The sequence below is a fragment of the Oratosquilla oratoria genome, unplaced genomic scaffold (genome assembly GCF_046742065.1).
Source record: "Oratosquilla oratoria isolate Oo_2021 unplaced genomic scaffold, ASM4674206v1 SCAFFOLD45, whole genome shotgun sequence".
Classification (NCBI taxonomy): domain Eukaryota; kingdom Metazoa; phylum Arthropoda; class Malacostraca; order Stomatopoda; family Squillidae; genus Oratosquilla; species Oratosquilla oratoria.
The window spans coordinates 684580-699189 of NW_027467710.1; the positions used below are offsets into that span (position 1 = coordinate 684580).

At 43.3% G+C, this 14610-nt stretch overlaps 2 protein-coding genes across 2 annotated transcripts; both read right to left on the reverse strand.

Annotated features, from left to right (window-relative positions):
- Nucleotides 1-5300: 5300 nt before the first annotated feature.
- LOC143023135 (uncharacterized) lies at nucleotides 5301-7127 on the reverse strand. The gene is made up of 2 exons (XM_076181647.1): nucleotides 5406-7127; nucleotides 5301-5318 (listed from the first exon to the last, which is right to left on the reverse strand). The coding sequence occupies exons 1-2, from the start codon at nucleotides 7125-7127 to the stop codon at nucleotides 5301-5303; spliced, it is 1740 nt and encodes a 579-aa protein (XP_076037762.1).
- A 2649-nt stretch (nucleotides 7128-9776) lies between these two features.
- Nucleotides 9777-11129, reverse strand: LOC143023136 (ATP-dependent DNA helicase PIF1-like). Its single transcript, XM_076181648.1, has one exon. It carries the CDS (start codon nucleotides 11127-11129, stop codon nucleotides 9777-9779), a length of 1353 nt encoding a protein of 450 aa, XP_076037763.1.
- Between the last annotated feature and the right edge of the window lie 3481 nt (nucleotides 11130-14610).

Below are 14610 nucleotides of genomic sequence, written 5' to 3' on the forward strand. Positions count from 1 at the left end.
CAGAGAAGAAGAAGAAGAGGCAGACGAACGCCGAGGAGGAAGAAGAACAAGAAGAAGAAGAGAAGCGGCAGGCAGAAAGAAGCAGGCAGTAGGAAGACGCAGCGTAGAGGGGGAGGACAGAAGAAGAGGAAGCCGCAAAACGCGTCGGAGGAAGAAGAGAAGAAGAAGAGGGAGGAAAGACGCAGAAGACGTAGGAGGACAGCCGCCGAAGAGGAAGAGGAGGAAAGCGACGAAGAAGAGGAGGAAGACCGCCGACGCAGGGCGAGAAGGACAAGCAAGACCAGATGAAGACGAAGAAGAAGAACTAGGCGGAAGAATACACGCCTCCGCCTCCGCAGACTTCCTCAGCCGCACCGCAGCACGCTTCTTCTTCCTCCTCCTCGTCCCTCTCTTCTTTCTTTCCTCCTCATCCACCTCTTCTTCTTTCTCCTCCTCTCCTCTTCGTTCTTCCTCCTTCTACTCCTCCTCCTTGCTTCCTCCTCCTCCTCCTTCTCCTCCTTCTCCTGCCCTTCCTCCTCCCTCCTTCTCCTTCGTCCTCCACCTCCTCTCTTCTTCACCTCCTACTCCTCTTCCTCTTCTTCCTTCCTGCCTCCCTTCCTCCTCTCTTTCCTCTTCTTCTTCCTCCTCCTCACTCCTGTTCTGTTCTTCCTCCTCCTCCTCCTCTTCCTCCTCCTCTTCTCCTCCTCCTCCTCCACCCTCTTTCTTCCTCCTCCTCTCCTCCTTCCTTTGTTTTTTTTTCCTCATCCTCCTCCTTCCTCCTTTCTTCCTCCTCCTCCTTTCCTCCTCGTCTTCAATCTCCTCCTCTCTCTCCTTTTCCTCTTCTTCCTCTCCCTCCTCTTCTTCTTTCCTCCTCCTGCTACTCCTCCTCTTCTTTCTTCCTCCTCCTCCTCATCTGTCTGTCCCTCTCCTCCTCCTCCTCTACTCTTCTTCCTCCTCCCTCCTCTCCTTCTCGTCTTCCTCCTCCCTCCTCTTCCTCCTCCTCCTCTCCTTCTTCCTCTCCTCTTCTTCCTCCCTCCTTCTCCTCATCTTCTTCCTCTCACTCCTTCTCTTCTCGTCCTCCTCCTCCTCCTTCCTTTTTGCTTTTTCTTTCCTCTTCTTCCTCCTTCCTCCTCTTCCCTTTTTTCCTCCTTTCTCCTCTTCTGACCTCCTCCTCCTTCTTCTTCCTCCTCCTCCTATCCTCTTCTCTCTCTCCTCCTCCTCTTCTTACTTCCCCACCTCCTTCTTCTTCCTCCTCCTCCTCTTCTTCCTCCTCCTCTCTACTCGGAGCGACAAGGCAAACTCTCACGTGATAGGAGTAACAGAGACATGGTTGGACACACACACATCAAGTCGTAGACCCTTTATAGCGGAAATACTGTTAGTCAGGCTACCACAATTTTCAGCTGCGAACAAGCAGAAAATAAGTAATTAGGTGGTGGAGTATATCTTGAATGGTCCATATCTCCCTCCAAACCATCATTGTTACCAAAACAGAAAACAGTAGTAACAAATGTTGATATTATTGTTTGTTGAACATAAGCAACCAATTGCCAGTACAATCATAACAAGTATATAATTGGAAACCTTGTATTATAGACCACCGGGTCAGCTACTAGTAAAGTGACGAAAAAATTATTCGATCTAATCGATAGAGCAACTAACCAACGGCCTGCGGGACAGTACCATCATGGGAGGACTTTAACTTACCGGTGAAGAGATGGGGCGTTGAAGATTTGAGTTCGCATACCAGGACGGAGGACTTGTATAGAAACTTACTGGGAAAGTGGGCCCTCCACCACAGGCGTAAACAGCCCTACCCGCAGTGAGAAGATAACATTCCTTGACCTAATATTCCTCTACAACAGAAAAAATCCTTGTAACCCAAGTAAAAAAAGGCCCATTATTCAGCACTAGTGATCATCGTACCATCACATTCAAACATCTAAAATGGAAGCCCCAATTTATCTAAGACCAGCAAAGAACAAAGTACCCGACTTCGCGTTAGAGCTTAATTTTCATAGACTTTCGATCATTACTAGAAAACCCTTAGCACTGGAGTACAACTTCGCAACGAGCACTGATTATTTGATAAAGCGTGGGGGGAAATAAACTTCATCAACAGGACCTAAACCATGCTGTAACATCTTCTGTGTTCCCTATCCTGAGAAGGCGCCCGGCAACTCAAACAAACCCAAGTGGTGGAATTAGGGAACTTAGTAACACACCTCCTCTCGTAACCGAGTGCCGTCACAAAACCAGTCTTTATCAACTACAAGCCCAAGATGATAAAGTCAACACTAGACAGAATTCGCCGTCCGAAACCAAAAACACTGATAAAGCGTCGTAAGAAAGATCTTGAAGAAGAATATACTTGCTGAGGCATAGCAAAGGTCGAAAACCCTCAACAGAAATTCTATCAGTTATGCGAATGAGAAGAAAAACGCTCACTCCTGCGGCATTGGACCATTAAATGACGATGAAGGAAAACATACGGATGATGAAAATGAGATGGCCTCAATCCTTAATAATTTTTTTGCACATCCACCAGAACATAAAATGTCCCAAAACGTTTTAAATCAACTCATAATTACAGAAAGGGATGTCGTACAAGTGATTGATAAGCTCAAAATGAATAAAGCCCCAGGACCTGACAAAATTTCACCTAGAATTCTGCAAGAAGTCAAAAATCAAATCGGTAAACCCTTGTGCATCCTCTTCAACAGATCATTAGCACTCGGTAAAGTCCCATCAGATTGGAAATGTGGTAACGTAACATAAATATTCAAGAAAGGGGACAAATCACAACCAGGCAACTACAGACCGATTAGCCTAACTTCGATTGTGTGCAAACTGCTAGAGACAATTATCCGTGACAGCGTAGTAAATTTTTTAGAAGACAAGCCCACCGGCTGCGCCGGCCCGGCTACGCCGGGGGGCTTGGCCTGCGGCGCTGCTCGCTCCGCTCGCCGGGCGCTACGCGCCCTTACGCAACGCGCACTGGTTACCCCGTCAAGCGTGTCTTACATCATATGATGTGTCATAGTAAACATATGACACTGGATCAATAAAAGATCGTGATATTGCTACAGTATTTTATTTACACACATTATTTACAGCGGAAACGTCAGTTACTTCTTGTTCATCTGAACTCGAGCTGTCTTCTTCATCTTCTTTGTCCTCGGCTTCATCTTCATATCTCCTCCTTTTCCGAGCCGGCGAAGATCCTTCTTCTTTGAGGCTCAAAATCAGTTCTTCCAGCTCCCTTTTCGTGACAGGGACCCTTTCAGTTTCCTCACCCCCGTATTCTTCATCTTCACTGTAAACATGATTATTGTAACTGTAATCTGGCAGGAGCATATCGATGGCCTTTTCCTCCGAGATGTTGTAAACTTCCTTTGGTATTAAAACCACATCTATTTCTGGGACCTCTTCAGGAATGGGAGTGTTAACTTCTTCGTCTTCTTCCCTACCTCTCGGCACCGAAGGCAGTTCTGACTGTTTACTCGTTGTCTGAGAGCCATTCTTCATATACACAGTTAACGGCCGGTCTCAACCTATAACTTTCGTTTACTTTATGCCCGCCAGTATAGATGAAAAGAGAATCCCAAGACGTAACCCGCGAACAGGCCACGTACAACTGCCCATGAGCGAAACATTGAACAGTATCTAGAAGTACTCCACAGCAGTTAAACGTCTGTCCCTGAGATTTGTTTATTGTCATCGCGTAACTAAGCTTAACCGGGAACTGTTTGCGCTTAAAGTTAACTGGGGTGTCGCTAGCTTCTAGTGTTATCCTGGGAATCATAACCTGTTCTCCCCGGTGACTACCACCTCAGGTCTTACCAATTATAATGTTCGTTTTCAAGTTAGTTACCAAGACTCTTGATCCGTTACACAGTTTAGGCGGTGAAATGTATCTGACAACCATCACAACACTTCCAATCTTCACTTTAAGTTGATGTGGTGGAAGAGAAGGGCTTGTCAAAGCGTTAAACACAGAAGTCTGGACATCAGTTCCTTCCTCGACCGGGGTGTCTACACTAAAGTATGTCTTCTCCTCTCCCTTAGTTTTCTTTTGTATCATAGAGTTAACACTGTCGACATCATCATTTGTGGGTGATATGATTGCTCGTTGTTCAAAATAGGAAATGTTTAAGAAGTTTTCCTCCAAATCACCATAAACCTCTTCCACTAACTCTTCACGTGTTTTGACTTGAATACCGAACCCCTCCTCAAGTTCCAAAGGTCCGTGTTTCTGGGATCCGAGTTCCAGCAACTTGCGCGCAAACGTAATGTTTTTTTTTCATCACCTTTCCTTAGACGCACATTTTCAGTCAATTCCAACTTTGTTATGTCCCGCCACATATAACTGGACTTTATACAATGTTCTAATTCATCACATTTACCTCCACCTCGAATGACAGGTAATATCTTCCTGAAATCTCCAGTGCAGACGAACACTTTTCCCCCCATAAACCGTTCATTACCCAAGATGTCTCTCAACGTTATATCAAGAGCTGTTAACGTATTCTTGTTCGCCATCACGATCTCATCCGACACGATTAACGATGTCATCTCCAGCAACTTTGCAAGTTCAGAATTCTTCTTAACAGAACACCCTCATGTTATGGGCGGTTCGACCCCCGTTAAGAACAGTAGCTGCTATACCTGAAGACGCTACAGCTAACGCTATCTTCCCCTCGGACCGCACAGTATCAAGTAACATATTCAAGATGAAGGACTTTCCTGTGCCTCCGGCAGCGTTTACAAAGATTCCATTATTCTCATACTTCTGTTGGTTATTCACCCTATACATGACCACATCATATACCTGTCTCTGTTTATCATTTAAGAGGTCTTGTTTTGATTGAACCTGTTTTTTCAACTTTTCCTTGTTGTAAGACTTCTCTCTTCGAATAACGTTTGAAGTCTTCTCTCCACCTCTAGAAGCAGGTAAGCCGTAAGTGGTGATAAGGCCTCCTCCACAGTTCCAAACATGTTTTTGGATATCGTCTAACGCGTCCAAGTAGATTTCCTCGTTATACTCTGTTAGGTTGTTCTGGTGAAGGAAATCGCTTGCAAATAGATCCTTGGTCTCCTCCCAGATACCGGATTGGTCCTCAAGGTCTGAAAACACCAACATGCTGGCGTACGTTTCTCTGAGACGGTACCTGTCGTTGGTGTGATTGATTATCTCTAAGATACGTAGTCTTCCATGTCTCCTCATCACTCAAGAGACCCAAGGCCTTGACAGCCTCTCGGTAAGAGGGATATGTCACACCCTCGACTGTTCTGAGATCCTCAAAGGAAGTAGGGCCGCCTTATGTGTCAACAACAACCTAAGGTAAAACAAAACTCAACAGTTTTAGTAGAAACAGCACGAATACTCCCAAAGAAAAGGTGTTACCTTTGCTTTCTCTCCAAACCGTATGGGCCTGGTCAATACAGAAATGGGGAGGCATCTGATGATAATACAACGTGGAGACGAACTTCTCATCAGATTTCGCACACAACTTGAAGAAAGCGGTTAATTGGGTATCTTGTTTTGCTTTCGCTGTTACGGTCCCTTTAGATGAGTTTTCGTCATAAAACACCTCGTTTTCGCCCTCAAGGTGTAAGTCGAGAGAGGATACCGGGGGATAACTTTTGTATATGTCAAACCCGAATATCTTCCATGTTGCTTCATTCGCATTTATATATCTCGCCTCTTGGAAGTTCTTAATTTCATTCACGGTCCCATCTGTTGTAGTTTTACTGAACAGGACCCTATCACACCCCTTGTTTACATACTTCGTGAGATAAGCTATAGCTTTAATCGAATTTGAACATTCAACGTTGATGTGGGCGTCATACTTCACACACAGATAGGGGCTGTAAGGAACAACCCAAGAGTTGTCAATAACCTTCTTCACTCCTTTAACCTTGGTAACAAAAGATTCCCCGCCTTCTCCGATGGACCTACGTTTGTACTCAGGGTACCCATTGTTACCGAACATTAAGTCGTTTCTACAGGTCTTAGGAAAGCCCTTTCCACATGTCGAAGCGGTTGGCTTAGATTTCTGGCAACATAGGAGAGACTCATCGTACCCCTTACACGGTCCATGGATCATACACCTTGTAACGACATCATACAACCTGGGTTCAGCTTCTTTGTTGGGGATTTCAGCGGATATTATACGTGAAACCTTTTCAGCTGCCACACGCTCATTCATCCATAAGAGGATGTGAACATGAGGAAGTCCACGTTTTTGCCATTCCACACCATAAAGATGCGCCTTCACCCTTCCGAAGATCTGTTTAGATACCAAATCATGCATCAAACTATCAACCTTCAACTTGAATACTCTACTAATTAAATCTGGGCGGTCCCCGATCGACCGTATTCCAGCAGAACCTGTATCATCCATAGCAACTTGCAGCTCCCGCCAATGCGGGTTCATAGTGAAGGTTATGAAATAGTCAGGAGATCCATAACACGTAACATATGTAAGCGCATCTTGTTGGCGCTCTTTCATATATCTGGGACTTCCAATGAAAGTACTGGGCAACACAACCCTTTGACCTGTATCAGCGACTTTATCGCTTCCAAGACATAATATGTCTGCTCTTTCTTTTCGGATCCGTTTCTGGTTCATTTCGAGGTATGACAACCTATTACTTTCTACTTTCACGTAGTTATCCACAACAAACTGTTGAAACAGTCTCCTACACTTGGTTATGTGGTTGAAAACGCCTTCCCGCTCCATATAAAGAAAGGAGTAGAACATACACGGGGATAAACGCTTGTAAGTAGACGAAGTTGATGGCCCCGTAGAGGCGTCACACTCATCTTCTTCAGGCGGTTCAAGACCTCTAACACGGACTTTGGATAACCTTTCCATGGAATGACAATATCCGATGTCACCGTTTGGGATCAACAAAGGATACTGGAAAGCATCGTAATGGAACTTCAAATGGCTCAAACTTGTAGTCTTGAAGTTCGAACCGGGCAAAGGGGAAGTAACTGTTATCTCCAATGGATCTCTATTGGGTTCAAAGCTAACAATCCCACCAACCTGTGATGAAGCAGACGGAAGGTGATACAGACCCTTATGTTCCTTGGTTTTGATCCCGTCTGCCGCTCTCAGCGTGATAGACACAGCAGGCATACTTTCCGTCTTATTAACGTGTTTCACTAACTAATGTTTTACACGTTTCAAATTCCTTCAAAATCGGGTTTAGACATTCATTATACTGAACCAAGTAATCATAGAACATGGAAATGATATCCTCGTTTGAACTCACTTCCTTCCTCTCTCTCTTTCGGCGCTTAAGAGTTTTTTTCGTTTTTCGCCTTTCGATCCATGTTTTGTACACGTAACTTAATCTGGTCTTCCTTATCATGATAGAAGTATAAGTCCAGGAATGAAGAAATAGGTTTCCAAAAAGGGTTCTTTTTACCTGCGATCGCTTCGGGGTTGAGATGTCCAATGGTATGGTATATTTTCCCTTGAATCTTGTAACACAATGTTAGTTCGCTCGGGTCATGGAGTTTGCTTGAAGTGGTAAATGATGTGAAACAGAACAACGCGTTGAACCCACAGATCTTGTCCAGGAACCGTTTAGATAACGGAGAATTTCCTTCGTACATACTTTTAATACCGTTTTTAAGCTCTGAAAACTGGATTTGAGGCGTTTGTCCTTGCTTACAACAAATAGTCTTACGTTCTCCTGCCCATAAAAGCGATTTACAAAGCTTACATCTGAAGTCCCCTATTGTACCAATATTATGGAGCGGTATCTTTGCTTGGTCTCGTAAATAACCTTCAAGCGTATCAGATATTACTGCTATTGAATCCACATAATCCGCCCTAAAATTCTTATCTTTGCGTTCCTTTCTGACCATATTTAAGTGATTAATCGTCGATTCAGACAAATCTTTATCCCCGATGAGCCCAGCTCGTAACAATTTCAACTGTTCTTTTACTGCTTTTAACTCGGAACGCCTCTGTTTCTTATTCTTCAACAAAACCTGTCGATGCATCTTTTCCGCCTCACGTTCTTCCCTTTTCTTGATTCTGGCATCCCTTTCCGCCTCTTTAGCTGCTTCTCGTTCTTTCTTTAACCTCTTTTTTTCTTGCAAACGTTGCAAACATTGTTGTTCCAATTCAAGCCGCCTCTCTCGAAAAAATCCGTATATTCTCCGCCACCGAGTCGACGAACTGATCCGGTACACCCTCCTCGTCTGGTCCACTTCCTTGGTCTTGTCCACTTCCGCTTCCCGTCGAAGTGACTGAACTCACAGTAGCACTCCCAGCTTCAACGACCTCACCAGAGACCTGGTTAAGTTCCGTGTTTTTCCTCTTACAACAGTACTTCTTGAGCTTATCAATCTTTCTCTGGGCTTTAAATCTTCTCTCGAGGTAGTACTTCTGATACTCAACGTGATCAGCTTTTGCTCCCGCTTTTATAAAATTCTTAAACCCAGTAAAGTAATGTTTCTCAAACCCTTGCAGAGCTTTCTCCGAAACATCCCCATTGTAAACTCCAAGGATGTTCAAAGTCTGAATCCTTGTACTCGAACTGTCTATTATTCTTTAATGTGTCGTTAAACGACAACACTTTGCGATGAAACAACTTTATAGACTCTCTGACAGAAAATCCCTTGGAAGACTTATAGAGATCAGGAAACTTGACTGCATGTTCACGTTTCAAAACAGCCAAATCCTTTACACCGAGAGACTTTTTATTAATCTTCTTCACTTCAGTAACCCACTTCCAGAAATGCCGATTTCTTCGTACTTTCTCCGCTGGTGCCTCACCCATGTTGTGTATAGTAACCGTATAAATCGTTTTCTTCCAGACCGTCCCCGCGCCAGATCACTGTTAAAACACTCACCCCGGTCCATGACCCCCTGTTACCTTTTGTTCGGGTCACGCACTTTCGTTCAAAATTTTTAGTTTTGACCATTTCCATTTTTATATATATAACAAGCACCCGAACCTGGCTTCGCCAGGTGTGCTTGGCCTACGGCGTAGCTCGCTTCGCTTGGCAATATTTCGTAAAGATTCTCTTAGCAATATTTCGTAAAGATTCTCTTAGTAATATTTCGTAAAGATTCTCTTGTTAACATTTGGTAAAGATTCTCTTGGCAATATTTCGTAAATATTTTCTCATTAATATTTCGTAAAGATTCTTTTGTCAGAATTCCGTAAAGATGATCTTTTTCTTGTTTCGCTTGGCAATATTTCGTAAAGATTCTCTTAGCAAATAATTTGTAAAGATTTTCTTGGTAATATTTCGTAAAGATTCTCTTGTTAACATTTGGTAAAGATTCTCTTGGCAATATTTCGTAAATATTTTCTCATTAATATTTCGTAAAGATTCTTTTGTCAGAATTCCGTGATTCCGTTTTTATGTATATAGATTCTCTTGGCAATATTTCGTAAAGATTCTCTTAGCGTTATTTCGTAAAGATTCTCTTGGTAATATTTTGTAAAGATTCTCTGAGTCTGAGTGAGATGTGTCCCCGGGAGTTAGTGTTTCCGGTGTTTCCGGGGGGGCTTAGCCTGCGGCGCTGCTCGCTACGCTCGCCGGGCGCTACGCGCCCTTACGCAACGCGCACTGGTTACCCCGTCAAGCGTGTCTTACATCATATGATGTGTTATAGTAAACATAAGACACTGGATCAATAAAAGATCGTGATATTGCTACAGTATTTTATTTACACACATTATTTACAGCGGAAACGTCAGTTACTTCTTGTTCATCTGAACTCGAGCTGTCTTCTTCATCTTCTTTGTCCTCGGCTTCATCTTCATATCTCCTCCTTTTCCGAGCCGGCGAAGATCCTTCTTCTTTGAGGCTCAAAATCAGTTCTTCCAGCTCCCTTTTTCGTGACAGGGACCCTTGCAGTTTCCTCATCCCCGTATTCTTCATCTTCACTGTAAACATGATTATTGTAACTGTAATCTGGCAGGAGCATATCGATGGCCTTTTCCTCCGAGATGTTGTAAACTTCCTTTGGTATGAAAACCACACCTATTTCTGGGACCTCTTCAGGCATGGGAGTGTTAACTTCTTCGTCTTCTTCCCTACCTCTCGGCACCGAAGGCAGTTCTTGACTGTTTACCTCGTTGTCTGAGAGCAATTCTTCATATACACAGTTAACGGCCGGTCTCAACCTATAACTTTCGTTTACTTTATGCCAGCCAGTATAGATGAAAAGAGAATCCCAAGACGTAACCCGCGAACAGGCCACGTACAACTGACCATGAGCGAAACATTGAACAGTATCTAGAAGTACTCCACAGCAGTTAAACGTCTGTCCCTGAGATTTGTTTATTGTCATCGCGTAACTAAGCTTAACCGGGAACTGTTTACGCTTAAAGTTAACTGGGGTGTCGCTAGCTTCTAGTGTTATCCTGGGAATCATAACCTGTTCTCCCCGGTGACTACCACCTAAGGTCTTACCAATTATAATGTTCGTTTTCAAGTTAGTTACCAAGACTCTTGATCCGTTACACAGTTTAGGCGGTGAAATGTTCCTGACAACCATCACAACACTTCCAATCTTCACTTTAAGTTGATGTGGTGGAAGAGAAGGGCTTGTCAAAGCGTTAAACACAGAAGTCTGGACATCAGTTCCTTCCTCGACCGGGATGTCTACACTAAAGTATGTCTTCTCCTCTCCCTTAGTTTTCTTTTGTATCATAGAGTTAACACTGTCGACATCATCATTTGTGGGTGATATGATTGCTCGTTGTTCAAAATAGGAAATGTTTAAGAAGTTTTCCTCCAAATCACCATAAACCTTTTCCACTAACTCTTCACGTGTTTTGACTTGAATACCGAACCCCTCCTCAAGTTCCAAAGGTCCGTGTTTCTGGGATCCGAGTTCCAGCAACTTGCGCGCAAACGTAATGTTTTTTTCATCACCTTTCCTTAGACGCACATTTTCAGTCAATTCCAACTTTGTTATGTCCCGCCACATATAACTGGACTTTATACAATGTTCTAATTCATCACATTTACCTCCACCTCGAATGACAGGTAATATTTGCCTGAAATCTCCAGCGCAGACGAACACTTTTCCCCCCATAAACCGTTCATTACCCAAGATGTCTCTCAACGTTATATCAAGAGCTGTTAACGTATTCTTGTTCGCCATCACGATCTCATCCCACACGATTAACGATGTCATCTCCAACAACTTTGCAAGTTCAGAATTCTTCTTAACAGAACACCCTCTTATTTCATGATACTCCATCAATGGTATCTTAAACATGTTATGGGCGGTTCGACCCCCGTTAAGAACAGTAGCTGCTATACCTGAAGACGCTACAGCTAACGCTATCTTCCCCTCGGACCGCACAGTATCAAGTAACATATTCAAGATGAAGGACTTTCCTGTGCCTCCGGCAGCGTTTACAAAGATTCCATTATTCTCATACTTCTGTTGGTTATTCACCCTATACATGACCACATCATATACCTGTCTCTGTTTATCATTTAAGAGGTCTTGTTTTGATTGAACCTGTTTTTTCAACTTTTCCTTGTTGTAAGACTTCTCTCTTCGAATAACGTTTGAAGTCTTCTCTCCACCTCTAGAAGCAGGTAAGCCGTAAGTGGTGATAAGGCCTCCTCCACAGTTCCAAACATGTTTTTGGATATCGTCTAACGCGTCCAAGTAGATTTCCTCGTTATACTCTGTTAGGTTGTTCTGGTGAAGGAAATCGCTTGCAAATAGATCCTTGGTCTCCTCCAGATACCGGATTGGTCCTCAAGGTCTGAAAACACCAACATGCTGGCGTACGTTTCTCTGAGACGGTACCTGTCGTTGGTGTGATTGATTATCTCTAAGATAGTAGTCTTCCATGTCTCCTCATCACTCAAGAGACCCAAGGCCTTGACAGCCTCTCGGTAAGAGGGATATGTCACACCCTCGACTGTTCTGAGATCCTCAAAGGAAGTAGGGCCCGCCTTATGTGTCAACAACAACCTAAGGTAAAACAACTCAACAGTTTTAGTGGAAACAGCACGAATACGTCCCAAAGAAAAGGTGTTACCTTTTCTTTCTCTCCAAACCGAATGGGCCTTGTCAAAACAGAAATGTTGAGGCATCTGATGATAATACAACGTGGAGACGAACTTCTCATCAGATTTCGCACACAACTTGAAGAAAGCGGTTAATTGGGTATCTTGTTTTTGCTTTCGCTGTTACGGTCCCTTTAGATGAGTTTTCGTCATAAAACACCTCGTTTTCGCCCTCAAGGTGTAAGTCGAGAGAGGATACCGGGGGATAACTTTTGTATATGTCAAACCCGAATATCTTCCATGTTGCTTCATTCGCATTTATATATCTCGCCTCTTGGAAGTTCTTAATTTCATTCACGGTCCCATCTTTTGTAGTTTTTACTGAACAGGACCCTATCACACCCCTTGTTTACATACTTCGTGACATAAGCTATAGCTTTAATCGAATTTGAACATTCAACGTTGATGTGGGCGTCATACTTCACACACAGATAGGGGCTGTAAGGAACAACCCAAGAGTTGTCAATAACCTTCTTCATTCCTTTAACCTTGGTAACAAAAGATTCCCCGCCTTCTCCGATGGACCTACGTTTGTACTCAGGGTACCCATTGTTACCGAACATTAAGTCGTTTCTACAGGTCTTAGGAAAGCCCTTTCCACATGTCGAAGCGGTTGGCTTAGATTTCTGGCAACATAGGAGAGACTCATCGTACCCCTTACACGGTCCATGGATCATACACCTTGTAACGACATCATACAACCTGGGTTCAGCTTCTTTGTTGGGGATTTCAGCGGATATTATACGTGAAACCCTTTCAGCTGTCACACGCTCATTCATCCATAAGAGGATGTGAACATGAGGAAGTCCACGTTTTTGCCATTCCACACCATAAAGATGCGCCTTCACCCTTCCGAAGATCTGTTTAGATACCAAATCATGCATCAAACTATCAACCTTCAACTTGAATACTCTACTAATTAAATCTGGGCGGTCCCCGATCGACCGTATTCCAGCAGAACCTGTATCATCCATAGCAACTTGCAGCTCCCGCCAATGCGGGTTCATAGTGAAGGTTATGAAATAGTCAGGAGATCCATAACACGTAACATATGTAAGCGCATCTTGTTGGCGCTCTTTCATATATCTGGGACTTCCAATGAAAGTACTGGGCAACACAACCCTTTGACCTGTATCAGCGACTTTATCGCTTCCAAGACATAATATGTCTGCTCTTTCTTTTCGGATCCGTTTCTGGTTCATTTCGAGGTATGACAACCTATTACTTTCTACTTTCACGTAGTTATCCACAACAAACTGTTGAAACAGTCTCCTACACTTGGTTATGTGGTTGAAAACGCCTTCCCGCTCCATATAAAGAAAGGAGTAGAACATACACGGGGATAAACGCTTGTAAGTAGACAAAGTTGATGGCCCCGTAGAGGCGTCACACTCATCTTCTTCAGGCGGTTCAAGACCTCTAACACGGACTTTGGATAACCTTTCCATGGAATGACAATATCCGATGTCACCGTTTGGGATCAACAAAGGATACTGGAAAGCATCGTAATGGAACTTCAAATGGCTCAAACTTGTAGTCTTGAAGTTCGAACCGGGCAAAGGGGAAGTAACTGTTATCTCCAATGGATCTCTATTGGGTTCAAAGCTAACAATCCCACCAACCTGTGATGAAGCAGACGGAAGGTGATACAGACCCTTATGTTCCTTGGTTTTGATCCCGTCTGCCGCTCTCAGCGTGATAGACACAGCAGGCATACTTTCCGTCTTATTAACGTGTTCACTAACTAATGTTTTACACGTTTCAAATTCCTTCAAAATCGGGTTTAGACATTCATTATACTGAACCAAGTAATCATAGAACATGGAAATGATATCCTCGTTTGAACTCACTTCCTTCCTCTCTCTCTTTCGGCGCTTAAGAGTTTTTTCGTTTTTCGCCTTTCGATCCATGTTTTGTACACGTAACTTAATCTGGTCTTCCTTATCATGATAGAAGTATAAGTCCAGGAATGAAGAAATAGGTTTCCAAAAAGGGTTCTTTTTACCTGCGATCGCTTCGGGTTGAGATGTCCAATGGTATGGTATATTTTCCCTTGAATCTTGTAACACAATGTTAGTTCGCTCGGGTCATGGAGTTTGCTTGAAGTGGTAAATGATGTGAAACAGAACAACGCGTTGAACCCACAGATCTTGTCCAGGAACCGTTTAGATAACGGAGACTTTCCTTCGTACATACTTTTAATACCGTTTTTAAGCTCTGAAAACTGGATATGAGGCGTTTGTCCTTGCTTACAACAAATAGTCTTACGTTCTCCTGCCCATAAAAGCGATTTACAAAGCTTACATTTGAAGTCCCCTATTGTACCAATATTATGGAGCGGTATCTTTGCTTGGTCTCGTAAATAACCTTCAAGCGTATCAGATATTACTGCTATTGAATCCACATAATCCGCCCTAAAATTCTTATTTTTGCGTTCCTTTCTGACCATATTTAAGTGATTAATCGTCGATTCAGACAAATCTTTATCCCCGATGAGCCCAGCTCGTAACAATTTCAACTGTTCTTTTACTGCTTTTAACTCGGAACGCCTCTGT

Excerpts from the sequence above, each read along its gene's own strand:
- LOC143023135 (XM_076181647.1), bottom strand. The coding sequence starts at position 7,127 with ATGCCTGCTGTGTCTATCACGCTGAGAGCGGCAGACGGGATCAAAACC.
- LOC143023136 (XM_076181648.1), bottom strand. The coding sequence starts at position 11,129 with ATGGCGAACAAGAATACGTTAACAGCTCTTGATATAACGTTGAGAGAC.